Raw genomic sequence first — 22,114 nt, 5'->3', positions numbered from 1 at the left:
GGCCAGAGCAAAGGCTTAGGGAAATGAGACACATTAGATCAAGTACAACATGATTATTGCATCTAGATATCTTTCAGCTCTTATTAATGATATCAATGTTTGGAAAACTTTTTCCCATGGAGATATGTTGGGTCGTCGCTCAATGTGCAAGGTACATCTAAGTTATAGCAACGATCAGTAAAGCCAAATTAATCATCGATCCTGTGGCGCTTAGTTCTGCTTTCCCAAGTCAATATTTCAAACAACGTGTGCCGGGTTCTAGGCAGACTAATATTAGCTATACTTTTTAATAAATTATACACGGGTTAAAGCATACATTCCGATACTTGTTAATTATTGGCCATTGAAAGTTTATAATTTATAATGCACGGGTACATTAATTGTGTTAGGTTCTGACGGGGCTGGGGATGGTATTCGGAGCTATTCTGATACCGCCACCTCCCCCTTTTAATCTCAATTGATAGCGGTGTTAGTTCTGAGGTAAAGTTCCTCGTTGGAAATGATTCTCGGCCAGAAGATCCTGAAGATTTCTCCAAAAAAATCTTGTATCTCCAATACATCTGTCATGATTTGCGTAACCTTCCAAGAGTCTGCACCACATAGAAGGACTGAGGGAACGGTGCGCTAAAAAAATCCTGAGGGATGCAGGGGTAACGAGAGACCGCATAATGAATATATAGAAGGGGACAGCGTGGGACCGGGTCTGGGCGGGGGGGGGGGGGGGGCATTCTCTGTACCCTGAATCACGACAAACAAAAAGGTTAACTTTATTTGGGAGACTTTTATTAGCCATTTGCAACAATAAATGGGAAAGTGATGTTATTCCAAAGCTGTTGTTATGACTAACTTCTAAACGACAAAGTTTGTTAATTATCTTCACCTCTGACCGGGACTCAGTGAACTGCTAAACTAAAAGCAATGCAAAGTTTCAACTGTTTTTGTTCGTGAGTGTTCTTCGGAGAGAAAAACTGGTTGGCTAATCGTTATACTACACAAACGTAAAAAATCGTCATATCATAATCATTGACACACTGATTAATAAGCGTTAAGTTTTACTGACAGCTAGATAACACATGTCCAAATTCTTAACAAACAGCAAGTAAATAAAACTAAAGGCGTTAATCGTTTTTATGATTTGTCTGTTTGATTTGTCTTATTTGTCTTGTCTAACGAGCTGATGTCGTTATCAGATGGGGCGTCATTGGTTATAGTGGACGTAGGGGAGGATATTACTAACACACACTAAAATTATGGCCTAGATTGTCCGATAATGCCAATACAGGGGAGGATATATTTAAATGAAGCAATTACTTATCTCCCTAGCAAAATCTTGTAGTATTATCTCCTCCCAGTAGAGTTCATGGCTCCTGATTTGACAATCTTGCAGAGCGAGAGAGACAACGGGTATATAATGAAATCTAAATTTACAGACATCCGCGTTCGAAATGCGACTATTAGAATGGACATGGTCGGTCACACCGCTATCGGTATAATTTATAAAATCACAAAAATTACGCTATTATATAAAATTACGCCGCGCAATGCTGACGGAATATCTACCTTAATTAAGTTCGACCTTTTATCATTATTTTCTACTTTTAACAAACACGAATTGCTTCTTCGGATGGTTATCAATCATTCAAATTGGCTGATCCTTGTTGTATCCATCATTGATAGAACCAGCAACGACTTCCATTTCCAACTTCGATTTTTCTCTAGGGGAAGGGGTAACGCGCTTGGGAATTCTGCAAAGCATATGCGAAATTGAAAAATAAAGTGAATGTTACATAACTAATAAGATGTAAGAATTTTAAGCATATGCATGTTCATCTTTGCACCTATATCTCCTTAGACATTTTAGTTTATAGTCAAAAGATGCATTTTGACCCGCCTTTCTCGTTCCCTAAGATGAAGATACAAAATAAAAAAAAAAAAAATAATATAAATATACAACCCCATCCCACGTTTTGACTTTAATAAAGTGATTTAAATTGATTTGATCGGGCCGCTGCTCATCTATACTTTAACTCCTTTCCTGAAGTGTAGAGAAGCACTTCGAGAGAAAATTAACTTGCATTGCCCAAGAGCATAGCTCATGGGTCCACCCAGGGATCTACCCGTATTCTAATGTAATTACCATCAGACTTCCGAGCCTAACAGGACATGAAGCATCACTCCTCACAAAATTGTACAAAAATCATTGCATTGTTATTAGGCCTGCATCAAATCGTCAAATCTCTCATTGATTGATTTCTCGTAAATGTAACAAATGTTGTAAAGATCACCAGTTTTGTCCCACCTGTTTTTTGGGTTACTGCATTTCCATATGATTATAACAGTAATGATAATGACCAACAGCCCGCCGGCTACGGAACCCGCAATGATGTAAGGCATCTTGTTAGAGTCTTTTTCAGTGGGCTTAGATGGAGCTACTGTTGATGTTACCGCTGTTGATGTTTCAGCGACGAAGGTTCGCACGCTCGAAATGTTACCATCAATGGAGTTTGAAATGTCTGCAATAGCCCCTTTAACAATTGAAACGAGGTTGTCTTTCGAGATGGCGTCAACATTGGAAGTTCCGGGTAGAAATTGCAAGTAGAATGCTAAGCTTGCCAGTAGAGGGTTCGTAGAAATCTGTTTTGGGTAGCCTGGAAGAATGTGAACTTGGTCTTCTGTGAAGATGATGTAGGAAGCTGCTCTCTTACGGCGAGCGCTGCACAAGGGGTAGAAAAAGAAAACATGAACTACCACATCACCGATTCACTGTGATTTCTCTGTTGTCTTTTGTCTGATTCTTTTTCTTTCTCATTTTTTCTGATCATTTTTGCAGACGATTTTCTTTGCCAATATTCAAGCCGAGCTACTTTGTTTCTTTCGGGACTACGTTTAAACACTGAGGATGAACAGTACTCTCAAAACTTTGCTTCCTTTGGAATCGGCAATAATACATCAACAATGCAAAAGCCACGATCTCACATAATTAAATAAGATTTTTTTAAAAGTGATAACCGTGGAAAAATATGAACAAAGCGAATGAATGAAAGACAATGCAGACGCATTTACAGATGAACGCACGAAGAAACATCAAAGTGAATGGATGAGCCGAACAAAAGCAGAAAAATGTACCTGGTAGATGTCGATCTGCAGTCGTCCGTTTCTGAACAGTGCTTGGTTGCTGCCGTTGCAACTGCAGCCTTGAATGCTTCTTGTAGAGGTTGGTTCCACTGAAAAGGAATAGCAAAGAATATCCAAGACAGATCTCTAAAATGGGGCACCTGTCACGACTGCGACAATTATATGGCGTGAAGCGTTTTATTTACTCAGTACCCCAAATTTCAATTTCAGGTTCCGGGTTGTGAAAAACAATCGACAATTTAACTAACTTACAATGCAGTTTTACTGCAGCTAAGGAATATGCCTGCTTGGGAAGCGTTTTGTGGACACGGGCTTCATCTGCATCCAGATTTCATCCCTTCCGCTGGAGCAGTGAATAAATCATTTTACTATATGGCTAGCTCCGTGAGCGAGCAAGATGAACCGAGTTCTGCGCTGTAATTGGCTACTCGAGCGGGCACGATGACGCTATCTTGCCCATTCGGGATTACACACTGTGGCTAAGAAGAAAGTAGTGTTCTTTTCCATAAAATAAACCCTTTGCGTGTTTATGTACCTCGACTCCGTCTCAGCCCATAGAAACGCAAAAAAAAAAAAAAAAATGAACTTGGCCAATATCCAGTTATCTTGACCTCACGCTTGGTCAACAACCCATACATACAAAAAAACGAGAAAATATTATCCAACCTGAGACACATTTAACCCCTGTATCTCCAACTCGACAGACTGGCTTCTCACCTCGTCGGATGGTGTTCGCGGTTCTTCGGCAGGGGGAGGTGGAGGAGGTTCAGCTCCTTTTTCAAGTCCTTTTGACAAATACACAAACATGTACTTAAAAACTAGTCTCTGTATATTGACACAAGTTTATTAAACATAGTAACTCAGAACACTACAAGTCATGTTTAGTTCGTCTGATATGAAGAATGCACAAAGGGGTATACACTTTCCTTATCTAGCGATTAAGGCAAGTCTTGTCGAGTGCGACTAACAAACATATGACAACACAATGGGAACAAACTCAATCGAGCAGTTAATGGCGTCGTCCTCACCGATTAAAAAGACATAAAACACGACAGCATGGATATCTTCACGAGTAAACAAAATATAAAACACTGAGAAATAAGTGGACGAATCCTAGTATTTAGAGCAAATTATCGTCATCGATTGTGTCAAGAAAGTTTGCTTTTTTTCGTGTTATTCATTGCATTGGACTCACCTTGGCATTTGTTGTCAATCCAATACAGTCCTTCCCCACAAACACACTTGTAAGAGCCAGGTTTGTTTTCGCATTGCATGGATTCATCTTCGCACTTATAGGTGAACAGCAAACACTCGTCGATATCTGTGGTAAGGATATTATAACATTTGATTGAGTTCAGAAATCAGAGGCGGCTCTAGACAGGCCAAAAAACATCCTTTACACAAATGAGATTACGATCATAACCATACCGTTTTTCTTTTTCTTTTTCGTTTTTTTTTTTGTTCTTATAGAGCAAAACGAAGGGGCTGGGAGAAGGGAAAGGGGGGGGGGGGGGGGAGGGATTGATAGAAATTATTTGTTGTAAAATATAGCGTTTTAGTGGCGTAGAGGGTTTCGCCAGCTGTCTGATTAGAGCAGATCATTCATCTAATCTGAAACTCTGAAGGGTAGCACATGAGGCTTCTTGCAATCGTAATTTACCGTTGCAAGTGAAGCCATCAGCATCGAGTTCATAACCATCCACACATGAGCAGACATAGCCTCCGTCGGTATTATCACATCGTTGGACGCAGCTGTTCAAATCACGAGTTTGACACTCGTCTTTATCTGAAAGAAAAAAAAAGGAAGAAAAAAAAATTATTTAGAGAGTCCCTGTCTAACAAAAAAAAATTTGGTCCGTTTATTTCAATAAAGATATCTTTTAGAGTTCCTTTATATCTAGCTTCAGAGTTGTCAGATACAGGTACTTTGGCAAGTGCACTTGTTTGAAGAATTTGCTTTCTTTGGTATTTTTTCAAATTGTTTTCAATCTCGCAGGAGCGGGGGTGGGGGTGGGGGTGGTTAGTTGGAGATCCTCGTTTCGTTGAGTTGGCTACATCGAAAGTTTACTTTTCGTAGATAGCTTGCTATTTCGTTTAAAAGATGATGTTAATGTTATGCGTATGCGCTGCTATGGGCCAGTGACGTCATCCAACATGGCGGACTTATTAAGATTTTTTACTTTTTCCACTGTACTTCTCGTTTTTACCCCGAAAATTTAAAGTTTTACACAAAAAATACCCTTTTCGACAGCTCATGTAAAGGATGCTCACTATATCATTATGTTACTTTATAACTACCGTAAATCCTCGAATTAGCGCCCCTCCCCCTCGAATAAGCGCCCTCCGTCCTCTCCTAAATTTAAAATAAGCGCCCCGGGCGCTAATTCGAGGATTTACGGTAATTCTGGCCCAGAACATGGCTCTGACAGCTTACAATATTACATTTTAATAAGCTTTATTCTTTCGCAGCTCATACGCAACCATTCAACCTTAACTCACTTGTCATGTGAGATCTCCTACCACTATAACTAGGAAGATTTAAACCAATTTTCAGCAAATTATCTCAACGAAAAGCTACTGAAATGGATAGTGGCCCAGAGAAAATCCTCTTGACAAAATTTAAAAAAGTACAAGGGGAGGCATTCACCGCCCCCCCCTCCCTCCTTCGTATATCCTAGGGTTAATTAACACACCACCTACCTGTAGTGTTTGTAAGGTACATTTCGGTGCATCATGCATAATATACTTAAGCGCGCAATGTAAGTTGGGAAGTTGATTATTAAAGCAGTATGGCGGACTTCTAGATTGGATTCGTGTGTCGTATCCGTTCATTGCAATAATCCAGTTCCATCGGTTGTGGAACGTGACATCTGGCGACGAGGATTGAAGTTGCAACTGCCCAGATCATGGCGTCAATAAAGATAGACGATTTGACGAGTGTAAAACCCTTCGACCCACATGGTGAACCTTCATGCGTGGGAAGGCGATGGCAGCGTTGGTTGAAAAGTTTCTCGATGCATGCCGACAGCAAAGGCCTGCTCATCGAAGTGGATAAAGCGGATAATAAAATCCAGAGGAGAGCTTTACTCCTTCGTTCTGCTGGCGAAGCTGTTCAAGAAATTTTCGAAACGTTGACGGACACAGGCGAGGCGAAAGATTACGAAAAAGCGGTGAAGGCTTTGAACGATTATTTCATTCCAAAGGTAAATTCGACTTACCACAATCACCTGTTCTGCAGCATGGAACAACAGGACGGCGAAACTGTGGCTCAGTTCATGACGCGATTGAGGCAAGTGGTCAAGGACTGTGACTACGGCGAACAAGCCGAAAACCAGATTCGTAATCAAGTCGTGCAGAGATGTAAATCACATGAATTAAGGAAGAAACTATTGGAAAAAGGTGAGAAATTAACCTTAGAGCTGTTACCTTCGACGGCAGCAAATCACGAGCGAGTTTAATCACAGCTGGAGAATATGGAAGGCAGAAAGGATGTAAATTTGGTCCGCGACAAGCAGGAAGACAAAGAGAACGAGTCTGTAAAGCGAGCATGCTACAGATGTGGAAAAGTAGGACATTTTGGACGAGACTCTGAATGCCCTGCGAAAGGAAAAACTTGCTATAAGTGTGGAGGAGCTGACCATTTTGGTTCGCAGTGTAGAACGAAAACAGCCAAACTTCCCAAACCTAGACGGGAGGAGAAGACAAAAGGAAAGAAAAAGAAGAAGTCAGTCAGGTATGTGGGAAGTGAAAGAGATGAAGATGAGTATGCATTTACTGTGAATTCCGCTACACCTCCTGAGAAAATAGATGTGACTGTGGGCGGAGTTGTAGTTGCAATGCTGATTGATTCGGGTGCGAGCACCAATGTGATTGACAAAAACCTGTGGTCAAAGTTAAAGCAAGACAAGATTAAGTGTGTGTCGAGAAAGAGTGATAAGAAGCTTTATGCGTATGGCAGTAAACAGCCGCTGAACGTTCTAGGAACATTCTTAGCACTGGCAAGAGTAGAGGGAAAAGAAACCGAAGCCGAATTTGTCGTTATTAATGGTGAAGGGGCGGCACTGCTTGGAAGAGAAATTGCCATACAGCCAGGCGTGTTGAAATTAGGAACCCGGATCTGCACTGTGACATCTAGTGAGACAATCATGTCCGATTACAAAGAAATCTTTGAAGGGGTGGGAAAGTTAAAGAATTACCAAGTTAAGTTGCATGTGAATCCGGGTGTACCTCCTGTGGCGCAACCAGTCAGGCGCACCCCATTTAGTCTTCGAGACAAGGTTAAGGAAAAGATTGAAGAACTGGTAGCCATGGACATAATTGAACCGGTAGAGGGCCCGACCCCGTGGGTTAGTCCAGTTGTAGTAGTCCCAAGGCAGAATGACGAAATACGCCTTTGTGTAGACATGTGAAGGGCTAATGAAGCCATTATCAGAGAACGTTATCCCATACCCACAGTGGACGAAGTGCTGCAAAACCTCAACCAAAGCACAGTGTTAGTAAACTGGATTTAAAATGGGGTTATCACCAATTAGAACTTCATCCAGATTCCAGAAGTATCACAACGTTCATTACACATTGTGGTCTATACCAGTACAAGCGACTTATGTTTGGGATAAGCTCAGCTCCAGAAGTGTACCAGCATGTCATTCAGCAATCATTGCAAGGCTGTGAAGGTGTTGCCAACATCTCAGATGATATCATTATTCATGGGAAGAACACTGAAGAACATGACAGATGATTGCAGCGAGTTTTGGAGAGGCTGAAAGAGAAGAATCTCACGCTGAATGCAGAGAAGTGCAGGTTCCACATGACCCAGATGGTGTTCATGGGACTGGTGTTAAGCGACAATGGTATTGGCCCTGCGGAAGACAAGGTAAAAGGGATCGTTGATGCAAGAGAACCGCAGAGCGCATCAGAAGTCAGAAGCTTTCTGGGACTGGCAAACTACAATGCTCGTTTCATTCCGGACTTTGTTACGATCGGAGAGCCATTGCGCAGATTAACCAAAAAGGGTGTCCGTTTCGAGTTTGGAGAAGAGCAGAAGGACGCATTCAGTGAGCCTAAGAGGAGGCTATCAAGTGCAGAAACTCTTGGTTACTTTGATAAAAATGCCAAGACACTAATCATATCAGACGCAAGCCCGGTAGGCCTCGGTGCGATCCTCATCCAGGAGCAGCAAGGCAGGAAAAGAGTCATTAGTTACGTAAGCAAGAATCTAAGCGATGAGGAAAAGCCTTATTCGCAAACGGAAAAAGAAGCCTTGGCTGTTGTATGGGCATGTGAACGATTCCATGTGTACCTTTACGGCATTGAATTTGAACTGTACACCGATTACAAACCGTTGGAAACAATCTACTCAAGCAGATCGAAGCCGTGTGCACGAATCGAAAGATGGATCTTGCGATTACAGCCATACAAGTTCCAAGTCAAATACCTACCTGGAGAGCAGAATATTGCCGATCCGTTGTCACGCTTATTGCATGCGAACGAGCAAGCAGAATCTTCATCAGCCCACAAGTTGTCAGATGAATTTGTCAGGTTTGTCGCAGTAACTGCCACTCCTCAAGCGATGACAACACGTGAAATTGAAGAAGCCTCATCAAAGGACAGAGAGTTCGTGGAATTGCGTCAGCACATTAAAGATGGAAACTGGAAAGGTGATCAGCACAAGCAGTACATACCAGTATGTGGCGAACTGTGTGTTATTGGCAAGTTAATTCTTCGAGGTACCAGGATCGTCATTCCGAGCAAGTTGAGACCTCGAGTACTGAGCCTTGCCCATGAAGGACATCCAGGAATTGTCAGTATGAAGCAGAGATTGTGATCAAAGGTATGGTGGCCTGGGATTGACAAGGACGCCGAGAAGTTTTGCAGAACCTGTCATGGCTGTCAGCTTGTAAGCAGTCCGGCAAACCCAGAGCCAATCAAGTCAACCCCATTACCAAGTAGCCCATGGCAAGATTTGGCCATAGACCTATTAGGCCCATTACCATCAGGAGAATCTGTCTTAGTCATCGTTGATTACTTCAGCAGGTACTATGAAGTGGAAGTCATGCGTTCGACAACATCAATGAAAGTCATAGAGTGTTTGGATAAAATCTTCACCACACATGGACTACTCAATCACTTCGAAGCGACAATGGTCCACAGTTCAGATCAGAAGTGTTTGAGCGGTATTTGGAGGATAACGGCATAGAGCACAGGAAGACCACACCATTGTGGCCACAAGCGAACGGCGAGGTGGAAAAACAAAACAAGTCCCTCCTCAAGAGAATGAAAATAGCTCAAGCTGAGGGAAAAGAATGGAAGAAGGAAGTTCGCAAGTATTTGGTAGCATATAGGTCAACCCCTCGTACTACCACAGGTGTGAGTCCAGCAGAACTCTTGTTTGGCAGGAAGATGCGTACTAAATTACCTGAATTGAGAGAGGAGAGCATAGAGAGTGAGATGCGAGACCGAGATGGCGAAATGAAAGCCAAAGCTAAACACTATGCAGACAAGAAGAGGAGTGCCCAGGAGTCAGACCTAGCTCCAGGTGACAAAGTCTTAGTAAAACAAGAGCGCAAAAACAAGTTGTCAACACCATTTGGTTCTGAGCCTTATGATGTTGTAACCAAAACTGGGAACAGTGTTGTCGTTGAATCACCAGAAGGCGTTCAACTTATGCGAAACACAACCCATATAAAGAAGTTCGAGGAAGCATCACAGAATCCCGAGGAAACAACTCCATTGCTTGATGTTGCTGATCCTGTAGAACCGGAAGCAGAACGAGAAAACCTGAGCAGCCCGGTTATGACGAGACCAGCAAGGGCTAGGAAACTGCCGGAAAGATTTAAAGACTTTGTTATGACCTGAGTGTCATTGTTAAGGACTCTGTTTTGACTTGAATGGTATTGTTAGAAACTTTGTTATGACTTGATGTCATTATTGACTGTTACAGTTCAAAAGAGGAGAATTAATAATTTTTATGGCCAGCCGTTTTGTGAGTTTAAGTCGTACTAGGTTTTTAGTTGACTTTCAATTGTGTTGACATTTCCTTAAGATCATAGTGGTTATACTGAAAAAGGAAGGGATGTAGTGTTTCGGTGCATCATACATAATATACTTAAGCGCGCAATGTAAGTTGGGAAGTTGATTATTAAAGCAGCATGGCGAACTTCTAGATTAAATTCGTGTGTCGTATCCGTTCATTGCAATAATCCAGTTCCATCGGTTGTGGAACGTGACACTACCTTTGCATGTTTTTCCATCCTGTTGTAAAGCATATCCGTTATTGCAAGCACACTTTTCCTTTCCATCAGATAAGAGGCAGATGTCGTCGCAGCCAATGGAATTTTCTTGACAAGGGTACTTGGCTAAAAAAAAAAAAAATTAAAGGAGAATATTTATTTTGTAATGATTTTTTTTCTATTATATCCATTCCGGAAGACCTGTTAAGTGAAGTAGCGTACCGAACGCATTGCAAACTGTCACAAATGGTCGGAAATGGTTCTTGATAACCCTGTAATGGCAATAAACTCTGTTTATAATTAAACAGTGCCTATCGAGCCCAATATAGCCATCACTGTTAACTGCGTGGCATTTTTTAATTTTCATTTATAATATAGATAGGACTCTGCGCGCGCTCTGATTGGTCAAAAACCCATGTTTTTTTTTCAGAGTATATAAAATAACTGAAATACTACGCACACTCTGATTGGTCAATGCAGTTGCTAAACCTATGTTTTATTGTACCGGTAAACCACGGTTACCGATCTATGGCAGCTCTACGCGGGAATTAGAGAACTCCGAACTCTTTCGATAACAAAAGTAATAATCAGTTTTGCGTTTCACTGGCTGAGAATATCTTTTCATTCAACATAGCATTTTTTCAAGGAAAAAAAAAGGACCAGAAGCTGGTCGTCATATAAAGCTTTATCTGTTTTTTCCACGGCAAAAATTTTACGTCGACTCCGGTTACGCTTGAGATTAAAATTGAGGAAGTTTTAAACACTTTTTTCGGTGCTTTCCACGGCCTGTGGAGGACGGAGTCAGCTGGGCTTGACTGATCAATTTGGGGTGTTAAAAAAGCAGGGAAAAGATTTCTTTCTATCAGAAATTTTAAGTGTAAATTCAATGCATGCATGCATAACACGATAAATGAATCTGGTTTCCATAAGCTTAGCTTTCAAGCAATAGTTTTCATATCGCAGTGTTTCTGTAATTAACCTTTATTCCGTTCGCAAAACTTTGGAAAGTTATCGTTAAACAATGCGTTGAATCACTTCGCCGAGCTCATGAACTTTGGCAAACTTGCAAACTTTTCGTACAGCCTTTTACTTTCGTGATCACCGATTCCACCTACGAATCCCTGCATTTCCCCGTCAGAATACTTTTCAGTTAATTAATATTATTTTTGCCTTGCACCGATAACCTTTTCCTTTCCTTTCTTAAATCTTGGAGTGAAATGTTTTCGTCGCTTTGCTCTGCGGATTTCGTGTCCGGCGCCCAGTCTGTGCTTTCATTCTTTCAGTCACTGTGATTGGTTTGTCGCGTCATGTCATGAATTTGATGAGAATAAGCAACTTGATCACGAAAGTAAAATAAATTTCCTTCTCATTGACAAGCTTTTTCCATAGTTATTACATAAAAGCGATAGACCACTCTTTCTATGGGTTTACCGGCGCAATAAACCACCTGTGATGTTGGGAGAACACTCGAAAAGCCTGTAAATCACTCGCCTAACGGCTCGTGATTTGCAAGCTTTTCTCGTGTTGTCCCAACATCCTGCGTGGTTTATTTCCTCAGTAAACCCATAGAAAGAGTGGTCTATTGCTTAAATAGGACATAGAAAAGGCGTGTTTTATTGTTTTTCGCGACATTACCTCTATATCATAAAGCAAATGATGAAGCCTGAGCCGTGTATTACAATGTGATAAAACACTCCGGACATTTGAGAACACTCGAGAAATGTAGAAAACACTCGCCTGCGGCTCGTGTTTTCCTCATTTCCCTCGTGTTCTGAAATGCCCGTCGAGTTTTATCAGTGTAATACACGGCTTAGGTTTCTTTATTTGTTAATCCAAGTATTACAAGTTTAATCTTTTAACAGAACATAAAATTAAAAACGAATATTGTCTAGACTGTTTACCGCCTCTCTATTTTGGCTTTTCAAAGCACGCGAAAAAAAAAAAAAAAAAAAAAAAAAAAGAAAAGAAAAGAAAGAAAGAAAGAAAGAAAACAACACAAAAGAAAACAAAAGTGAATGCGAAACGCGAGGGGTGCGCTGGCGTCCAGTTCTCTCGCGATTCTATCCGCGCGATCAGAAGTCTAAGTATTGTCAAGAGATTATAATTTCTTGGTATTGTCAAGTATATTTTTCTTTGTAAGGTAACATGTGAACCTTTGCTCTTTACGATGCCGTTCAATACTTTTTAACAGAACTCACCTACGCAATTCTTTGGATTAGCGGGTTCCACTTTAAATTCTGCATCACATTTGCAGTTGTATGAACCCTCTGTATTCTCGCAAATCTGCATACAGCCTCCTCTCCCAGACCTACATTCATCTATGTCTGCAATAAGAGATCAGGGTGAGTAGGTATGTTACCTTAACTTGAATGGAAAAAAAGGAAAGAGGAAATAAAATAGAAGAAGAAGAAGAAGAAGAAGAAGAAGAAGAAGAAGAATATATAGCTTAATTGTTAACATTTAAAATGCAGTATGATCTGAAGCGTCTTCCACCGCGTAACATCACTAATAAGTATTTGAGTTCGCCAGCCAGTTTGGGTAATGATCAGAACAGTACTTTTATGGAGCGGAGCAGAGCAGAGCAGAGCAGAGCAGCGCAAATCAGAGCAGAGCAGGGCAGGGCAGAGCAGAGCAGAGCAGAGCAGAGCAGAGCAGAGCAGAGCAGAGCAGAGCAGAGCAGAGCAGAGCAGAGCAGAGCAGAGCAGAGCAGAGCAGAGCAGAGCAGAGCAGAGCAGAGCAGAGCAGAGCAGAGCAGAGTACAGCAGAGTAGAGTAGATTAGATTAGAGTTGCGTAGTATAGAGTAGAGTAGAGCAGAGCAGAGGATAGTATAACAATGAATCGATCTTTCTAAACAGCTGCAATATATGCTCACCATCACAACTCTTCTTGTCCAGAGGGTTTAGAAGGTATCCAGCATCGCAGTCACACTCAAATGATCCGTGATTGTTCAAGCAGTTTTGTCCACAGCCTCCGTTATTGGTCGCACATTCGTCAATATCTGAAGCGTTTTAAGCACAACATGAACTTCTACATATGTACAACAATTAAATGATTAGCTATGGGGTTTGAGTTGTGAAAAGTGGAGCGTTCATCGACTATACACAGTGCAACTGTAAGTCGTGACATGGTAATGTTGGGGTCCCAATTACATCTTCAAGGGTTCCTTCAATTCTCGTTCTCATAAGACATATCAAAATAATTTTGCTTTACTTTCAGTAAATATCTCTCAACTTTCTCTTGCAGATGAGATGATTTGCCGTTTGTGATGTACTGTGACGTCACATACTATTAAAATAAACTAGAAAAATGAACACAGAAAAATTCGATATTTGGTTTCACGGGTATGGCAAAATGTGGTTGTTACGGCGAAAACCATCGAAGTTTCCGCGATGGATAAAGAAACAAGTTAAGTCGCGACTAGCGTTCTTCTTGGCAAGACCGCAGCTTTAGAGTTTTAATTTCAAGCGCGACACACAGGTACATAACCGCTAAGAAAACGATGAAAAAATTTCGTACAGACCCAAGGTTTTTGAAGGACCATTCGTATCCCTAAATCAAACCCATTTCAAAAACACCTTGATCGGGCGAGGAGAAGGGGATCGGGGGGGGGGAGGGGGGGAGGGCGCAGGTGGCGAGGGAAATTGCCATCCGTTACCTGTACATTCGACTCCATCTCCTATCAACCCATCCGGACAAGGACCACAAACGAAGCCTGACTCGTTAGCAGGTGGCTTTAAATCGATGCACTGGACCCCCGGATAGCATGGTTGGAAATTTTCCTCGCATGCATCTAGGTCCGCCTCGCAAAATGTGCCGGTATAACCATATTGACACACACACGAAAGTACATTGAACCTTGCACCACTGTTATCTGCGTAATTTTCATCTATAGGTACACACGTTCCTTGATTGTGACAAGCGCAAACGTTTATTACTGGTCGCAGTACGGTTGCTTGCTTGGAATCATCAGCTACCACAAACTCTATGTCAATCTGTAAAAAATAAGAAAAAAAAACGACATTTCAAAAGATTCCAGCTCTAAAAATTATTCTTAACCTATAACTTGAATCTTGGGTATACAGCTACATGTGCATGGTTACTCCCCCGCTGATGACAGTCTATTAAATTTTAGGAATCACATAAATAAACCATTTGACAGCGCTAATAAGAGTTATTGAATATGGGATTTCCATCGACGTTTATGTTATTGGTCACGCGATGTATTTTTTTTTATCAACGCATAGCTCTTATTAAATAAGTTAGGGAGATGAAATGAAACATGCCGGCGAAGGGGAGTTGAAGAGAGTAAAACGTCGCACCCAAAATAGGACCCACGTATTAACTAACGGCAGAACGCGTACGATCTAAAATGGAGCAATAAACGCAGGCACTACTGTCGTGTATTGCCCAATCATCATCATCATCATCATCATCATCATCATCATCATTACTGTCATAAAAAGAAAAAAATCTTTAACATTGCGATGATGAACGTTTGTAGCCTTTTTACTACCACTTCAGTTTTGAGTAGTTACCTCTTCGGTGGTTACGTTCCAAGTCAGCGTCACGGACGATACATTAGTTGTTAATTTGGCACCTTTCGGTGGACTTCCGGAGACATTGAAGGTCATGGGATCACCGTTGGGATCTTCTGCAGTGACAGTTATGCTGACCGTTGTGTTGACAGTCAAATTAAGTTCGGAAGGCCCAGAGAGAATCTTGGGTGGGAAATTATCTAAAAGAGTAAAAAGTGTAGGAATACACGCAGTGGTGCCATACTTCAGTTTTGTAAATATTTTCTGAAAGGACTACCGGGTTGCTTTTATAACACGGGATACTCTCTCTCACCCTGAACTCCCCCCCCCCCCTTCTTCTTTTTTTTTTCCTCGTCGCTTGCCACGGCTATGCTCCTCTATCGATTTTATTACACTTTTTCATCGTGGCAATGCAATATACATTTATTGAAGCACGTCATAATATCAAAACTCTAAAATTATTTGAAATTTCACAAAAGGTCTTATCCAATCAAACAATGAGCATTGTTAAGATGTTAATATTTTGGGAAATTTTTTAATAACTTGGAAAAAATGGCTTACGTGTATATGTTTTAGAGGGTCTGGTTGGGTTTGCTGGAATCTCACTTATATCAGCTAAAATTTCGGCTTTTTCTCTGTTATCAGACCGTTTCAGCCCATCCTTCAGCAATTAGTAAAATTTACAAATTCAGTTCTCAATCATAACCTAAAAATCGGCAGATTCCTCAGTTGACGCGGGTAAAATTCAGTTGTCAGCTAAGCCCCATTCAATCTTCGTTTCAAGATATAGTTTTAACTTACGTAATTCTTCCGATTCACTTTCCAGCTGCACAGATATTTGTTTGGTACTCTCTCCAACTGCCGTGTCTCCTGTAGAGGCTATGTCGAACAAGCAGTTGACATCTCCTTGGCAAATAGCCTCTGCTTGCTGCCTTAAAGCGTCATTTGCAAAAGTGCTATTTTCATCCAGGAAAATTGGCTCGAATGACTCATTCTTGAATGTGTTAACATCTTCTCCAGGATTGTAAGTGAATAGGGATGCGTTAAACATAACTTGCCCTGAAAAGGGAAACCATTCCACTTAGGTATAAGTCAACATCTTTTATTGAAATAAATAAAAGGGAGATTTGTTTTCTGATTAGCAGTTTGTAGTTTGTACATTTACACGAGTTCACCGAGTTCACATATTTTACAAACATGAACGCAATATGATTTACAATCACGCATATTAATCACCCATAATGGTGGAAAAATACAAAATTTCCTGTTAATTTGGCATCCGCGGTGAATCTGCCTTTGTAGCCTTACATGTAAGTAATATTATTTTGCTGCATTGTGTATGTACTGTGACAAAAAAGGAAAACAAAAAGAACGGAAGCCGTATAATTGAAAAACTGTGAAATGCCCCTAATGAACAGATTTGTTCAAAAACTAGAGGACGTTAAAAAAGAACTACATCCTGTATTTGGATGAGAGATTAACCCTTTAAAGCATATTTCTGAAAAAGCCAATTTGTAGTTATTAATTTTGGAGTACTACATTTTCCTTCTGGGACACCAAACTATACTCAGTCAAATAACTTTACGTACATTTCTGTCCAAAATAATTGTGAATTTCTCTTCCTGTGGCGTTATGCGCCAGTGTGGTACCATCGGGTCTCAGGAAATCATCCAGTGGGTCATCATTCCAAGTTCCTAAAAGGCCTTTTGTGTAACCTTTAAATGACACAGGAGCAGCAAAGACTATGGAGAGTGACTCTTGTACCTCCGTCACTGTCACAGATATTCCAGACGGAAACGTCACAAGGAAGGAACTGTTTTCCGGACGTGATACTGCCACAGAGCCATTCAGGTTCACACTGACGTTGGTTAAACTGTCGAAACCTTGAAACGCTTCTCCATCGACCAACACATTCAAACCTCCTAAAAGTGAAAAACACGCGCATGTAAGATTAAGTAAAAAAAAAAAAAAAGAGTTAAAATAATACTCAGATACAAAATAATTAATTAACTAATTAATTACCTAATCAATCTATCAATTAATTACACCCTACATGGTGCATCGACACTAACCTCCGTCCTTCAGAGCCACCTGTACAGCGCTTGTGTTCACTTCTTTCGCTACTGCTGCAGCAAAAACGGTTGCCCTTCCTCCTCCTTTGGCAAGTTTTGTTCGTGCTTGTAGCTCAAAGTGTCCATTTTTCGCGTTGACCATTGTATACTCTCCAAGGCCATTGAAGGTGTAGTTTCTACCATCTAGGGTGACGAAATGAGGATCACCCCATAACCAGCCTATGGAAAATAACATACGCCTGTCACTTAAAATATAACATTTCACTGATAATGTTTCCAGAACGAGTACTAGTTCCGAGATGACAAACATTTGACTATTAAGGACAGGTTCCCAAGGCTTGGCCAGCGTGCAGGACGTCTGCTGAACTAACGCAGCGTGAAATGAAAGAGTAGACGTCTACGCGAAGGCAACTAAAGGCTGGCGAGTTAGGAAAAACACTGCCATTATATTTATTCGACTATAGAGGTTATATAATAATATTTTTGTACAAATTAGGCAAATACTTTCAGTGAAGACAATCTAACCATGAACACTTAATTAACATTTTTTGTGCACTTTTTTTCTCATTATTGTCTAATAAGGCCTCTTCCCACAAGCAGGAGGATACTTTTTACTTATTTATTCATCAATTTCATCATTTTTATGGCGTAAATATGCTTGTCTTTTTTTGTTGAGTCAAGAGCCCTCATTGTGCAGTCATCCGCAAACAAATGCATAAAAAGGATGTCAAGTGTTCATGGTTTTAGTGTCCTCCCTATCCGAGTAATTAAGTGTTCTTCAAATTTTGGCCTCATGACGTTCGAAGACTGAGCACTTGCTACTGCATCTTCCCACAGTCGCAGTTTGTCCTTTTGATTCATGTTTTACAAACAGTATTTAGCCCAGCGGTCCACTGAAAAAAAAACAAAAAACAAAAAAACTGCAACTTACTCCACACTGGGGGAAGGTAGTTCTCGCATCCTTCTGATGGTCGCTTTCTATAAAATCGTTGACATAGTTTGGACTGCACGCAGCAATATTTAAGGCCCAAGACGTCACTGAATTGATGTTTTAGTGCAAGTGATCTCGAAGCCAGCTTATGATACTGGTGAATAACTCCTCCATTGGGGTAGCCAACGATCAGAGCACCAAACCGGCCGTCAAACCTGGTGTGGTAACAGCACTGTCGACCTCTGTTGGCTGCAGAGGGAAACCTGGTATATACACAGTAGGTGAATGGTGCTTCTGGTGTAGTCCACTGAAATCGCTCGTCGAAGAAAGCTTGCCTCAGAGTGCAAGGACATGGCTCAACAGCATCCCTGTACGAGGAAGGGTCTGGCTGATTGTTAAACCAGCGAAGGCACTTCTGAATGGCGTCTTGTTCTCCTTTTGAATTCTCAAGTCTGAAGAACCACTTTCCAATGATAGCTGTGTTTCCTGGCAGACTGTCGATGCTTTCCATCCCAACTGTTTCTGATCTGTAAGTTGAATAATTAGAGAACCGTGAACATTATCAGAATTTTTCGCAAAAGCCCATCATTGAAAACGAACCTACCAACCTTTTATAGTTAAACAAGTTCCCAGTGTCGTCTCCAGCATTCCAGCCCATGACAGGAAGACCTCTATAGTTGGTGTAGTGTATATAATTGGACCTGAATTAAAAGAAAGTTATCCAAGAATGAAGAAATGGAAACAATATGAAAACGAAATAAAGAAATGAGAATGCGGGTAAATCAAGGATAACACAAAACGTTTAACATTTGTAATGGTAATTAAAAAATGGTACTTACACACTAGTTGGGGCGGACCACTGTATGCCATCTTTAGGGTAGTTAAACATGACAAAGGCGTAAACTCCGTCGGTAATAATGACCGCCTGAAACGTGTTTAGCTGAAATAGAGAAAGAAACCTCCATTGAAAAAATAATATACAAAAAATGAAGCATGTCTGGTCTATTTGGTACAACTTTTGAGAAATGAAAAACAAAATTTGGAACTCAATAGGATATTCAGTTAGAATAAGACCCGCCTTCATTTCAAGTGTTTAAGGCCAACTTTTGAGAATTTAAAAGAATATTTTACATTTCAAGCGTTTAAGGCTAAGGTAAGATATTTGAAAAACAATCCAAGATGATGACAAACCTTATTAATCGATGGCGTGATCATTTCATCCAGTCAGTGAGACAGTCAGTGAGTCCGTGAGTCAGTCAGTGAGCCAGTGAGTCAGTACATACATACATATATACATACATACATATACTTTATTTAACCTCGAATTTACAGAGTAGCTTGTTAGCTAATATCTTCGAGAGAAATAAATATTAGAAAGAAAAAGTAAATAGATTTTGTTTATCATTTCTCAAAAGTTGTCACAGTCACAGTCAGTGAGTCAGTGAGCCAGTTAGTCAGTGAGTCAGTGAGTCAGTGAATCAGTGAGTCAGTGAGTCAGTGAGTCAGTGAGTCAGTGAGTCAGTGAGTCAGTGAGTCAGTGAGTCAGTGAGTCAGTGAGTCAGTGAGTCAGTGAGTCAGTGAGTCAGTGAGTCAGTGAGTCAGTGAGTCAGTGAGTCAGTGAGTCAGTGAGTCAGTGAGTCAGTGAGTCAGTCAATCAGTGAGTCAGTGAGTCAGCCAGTCGGTCAGTCAGTCAGTCCGTCCGTCCGTCCGTCAGTCAGCCTCAGTCAGTCAGTCAGTCAGTCAGTCGGTTAGTCGGTTAGTCGGTCAGTCAGTCAGTTATTTCCGTGCAATTTCCTGTTTCTTTGATTGATTGTTTGTTTATTGATTAATTGATTAATGACATTTTGTTACCACTGTGAGAACCATGCAAACGATCGGTGCCATTAATTGGTAGAGAACATTAATTAATCGCTAGTGTCTCATATATCTGTTAAAAGTTGCATCATTCAAAAGAATATTTTACATATCTCACCAAATTTTGTGAAGCTGCTGTATGTTCCCTAGGACGGAGATTTTCCCAGGTAACAACAAGAACCCAAGATGCACTAAAATTCGTTGGAAGAGGTCTCGAAAGAAGCTTCATGACGTCTGCTGTTGCCATACTTAACGTTGTGTTTGCGCCTGGGATGGAGTCGGAGTATATCTGATAAAATACCTTGGAAGGTCCAGTGACAAACGAGTCTACGAGGTCTATGTTGCTCCAGTAAGGTGCCAGAATTGGATCGTATTTCAGCCAGTATCTTTGACCAAATTTGTAAGGCCATCGGTTGAAACGTTCACTTTCAAACTGGACTACGCCATTGGGACAAAGCTGTAGAATGAAACAAGTGTAGTAAAATAATGTACATTTATCTGATTTGATAATCCATACATGTACTTTATTTACACCACAACTTCGTGGGTGGACTAGTAGTCTGAGTAAATCATCGTTTGCGTATTACGTCTGAGTCTGTTGATTTGTTCCTCCTCGATATTCATTCTAGCTTGAAGGTGACAAGTGATCATGAGAAATCATGTGTCTGTCGGCTTATTGACAATGAAAATTAGCCAAAGAGCGGGCGAGAATTTCTGCAGTTATCGTAAAAAACAATATTGAGGGCTATTTGTGGTTGAACGAGCTACAAAACTTACATGGAGTTTCCTATGTCGTTTACCAAAGAATGCCATTCCTCCGTCAGGGATATTTATCCTGAAACACTTCTTTCTGCTGATGTCGAATGCAATAACAGAATCCCCGGCAGTATCTCCATAAGGGTACATCAGGGTAATCGGTTCTAAGGAAACATCATCTACAATCAATAAAGTTGAATTCCTTCCCAATACATTAACACCTTCGCTACGACAGTAAACGCTAAGGTATCACTAAAAAAACACAAACAAACAAACAAATTTATATATTTATCATACTCTAATCGTTAGTCAGTTGTTACGTATTTAGAATTTTCCCAAACTTTTAACTTTTTTGCCTTCCCAAATTAACCACAAAAGAGCAAAAGTTGAGCACGACAGACGGTCCCCTCTTGAAATCTCCCACCGTATAAATGAGATCGTACAAAAATATAGCCTTTGATCCGGGACAGCGCACGATTGCATAAAAATGCTGGTCTCTATCTTATTTCTGCGAGATACATATCGGGTAAATTTTATTTTACCCCAAGTATTTCTGTTAATAATAACCTTAGGCCAGTTTTTGAGACCAGCCAGGTTGTCTTTACAAAACAGTATCACTGAGCCACTGACTATAACTCAGCCGTGTCTCTTTGGGGCATGACTGGACCTGGACAGGATTGGATATTCCGTTCTAATATTAATATCCAATTTATTCTCCCTTACGCATGTATGCTAACCTGGCGTTGGAGTAGTTATTGACGCAGAGATCGTTTCTGGCTCTGTTGCTAAAGGAAAAGGATCGGAAATGAATAAGTTATTACATCAAACAAAATAGAAGTTATTACATGTACAAATGCAATTTCTTTTAGTTAGATTTTATGTTTTCTTTGGCTCGACTCGACTTATTAGCTGTTTAAGCTGGAGGTCTAACAAGCCCTTTGCTCCAGTATAAAGTATCAGTATCAAGCTATTATGCCGTCCTTGGAAGATTAACCTCTTTCCTTTCTCAGAGAAAACACGGATATATCTTAGGGTAGGTGTTCTCCAACAAAACTGATAAAAGTTTAGGTCGAACAACTTATAATCTCGTAAAATTTTTACCCCTGCCCAGTGAGGTCCGTAAGGTAAAGCTCTTAAAACGTGTTACATACCCTCTAACGTTTCAAAGGTAATATCTTGACTTCCATAAGTATCTTTGTTTGACGTATATCCCAATGCCATTACTTTGTAGTTAGTCAGTCCCTTCAGTGACCGTAGTGTGATTTGTGTATTTTCACTCCTTTCGAATTTCCATTCGCGCTTCCCATTCAACGCGGGCTTGTAGAGCACAATGTAATTCTCAATCGGATTGGCATCAGCAAAGGGGGGCAATGTTAAAGTGACTTCGTGGCCGGTGATACTTCCATCGACAATACTGACAGCTAGAATTTACAAAAATAAAATAAATTAATAAATAAACTTCCCATAAACCTTATTTACATCAGCAACTTAAGTGTTTTTCATTTCATAACGCTTCTTAGCCATGCGGTCTCTTATAGAGGAGTCAACCATTGGAAACAGACAGTTTTCGAACAATGTGCTCCTCTGGGTACTGAATTAGG

General features: G+C 40.7%; 1 protein-coding gene and 1 pseudogene across 1 annotated transcript in view; one reads left to right on the top strand and one right to left on the bottom strand.

Annotated features, from left to right (window-relative positions):
- Positions 1-721: 721 nt before the first annotated feature.
- Positions 722-22,114, bottom strand: part of LOC145484698 (uncharacterized) — a 64,513-nt gene continuing 43,120 nt past the window's right edge. Inside the window, exons 24-44 of the mRNA XM_081463309.1 lie at positions 21,665-21,934; positions 21,251-21,298; positions 20,535-20,677; positions 19,876-20,214; positions 18,743-18,843; positions 18,512-18,604; positions 17,904-18,430; positions 16,973-17,191; positions 16,490-16,822; positions 15,702-15,959; positions 14,901-15,100; positions 14,021-14,357; positions 13,238-13,363; positions 12,563-12,688; positions 10,368-10,490; positions 4,796-4,921; positions 4,331-4,456; positions 3,802-3,920; positions 3,127-3,224; positions 2,300-2,713; positions 722-1,745 (exon numbers count right to left, since the gene is read on the bottom strand). Coding sequence (XP_081319435.1) covers positions 1,640-1,745; positions 2,300-2,713; positions 3,127-3,224; positions 3,802-3,920; positions 4,331-4,456; positions 4,796-4,921; positions 10,368-10,490; positions 12,563-12,688; positions 13,238-13,363; positions 14,021-14,357; positions 14,901-15,100; positions 15,702-15,959; positions 16,490-16,822; positions 16,973-17,191; positions 17,904-18,430; positions 18,512-18,604; positions 18,743-18,843; positions 19,876-20,214; positions 20,535-20,677; positions 21,251-21,298; positions 21,665-21,934 — 4,232 coding nt within the window. The 3' untranslated portion in view covers positions 722-1,639. The remainder of the gene's footprint in view (positions 1,746-2,299; positions 2,714-3,126; positions 3,225-3,801; positions 3,921-4,330; positions 4,457-4,795; positions 4,922-10,367; positions 10,491-12,562; positions 12,689-13,237; positions 13,364-14,020; positions 14,358-14,900; positions 15,101-15,701; positions 15,960-16,489; positions 16,823-16,972; positions 17,192-17,903; positions 18,431-18,511; positions 18,605-18,742; positions 18,844-19,875; positions 20,215-20,534; positions 20,678-21,250; positions 21,299-21,664; positions 21,935-22,114) is intronic.
- Positions 5,095-7,544, top strand: LOC145484740 (uncharacterized; annotated as a pseudogene).

Source organism: Orbicella franksi, chromosome 4 (assembly GCF_964199315.1).
Source record: "Orbicella franksi chromosome 4, jaOrbFran1.1, whole genome shotgun sequence".
Classification (NCBI taxonomy): Eukaryota; Metazoa; Cnidaria; class Anthozoa; order Scleractinia; family Merulinidae; genus Orbicella; species Orbicella franksi.
Note: the sequence above shows the minus strand (reverse complement) of the source record. Positions and strands in the feature narration are given on the sequence as shown.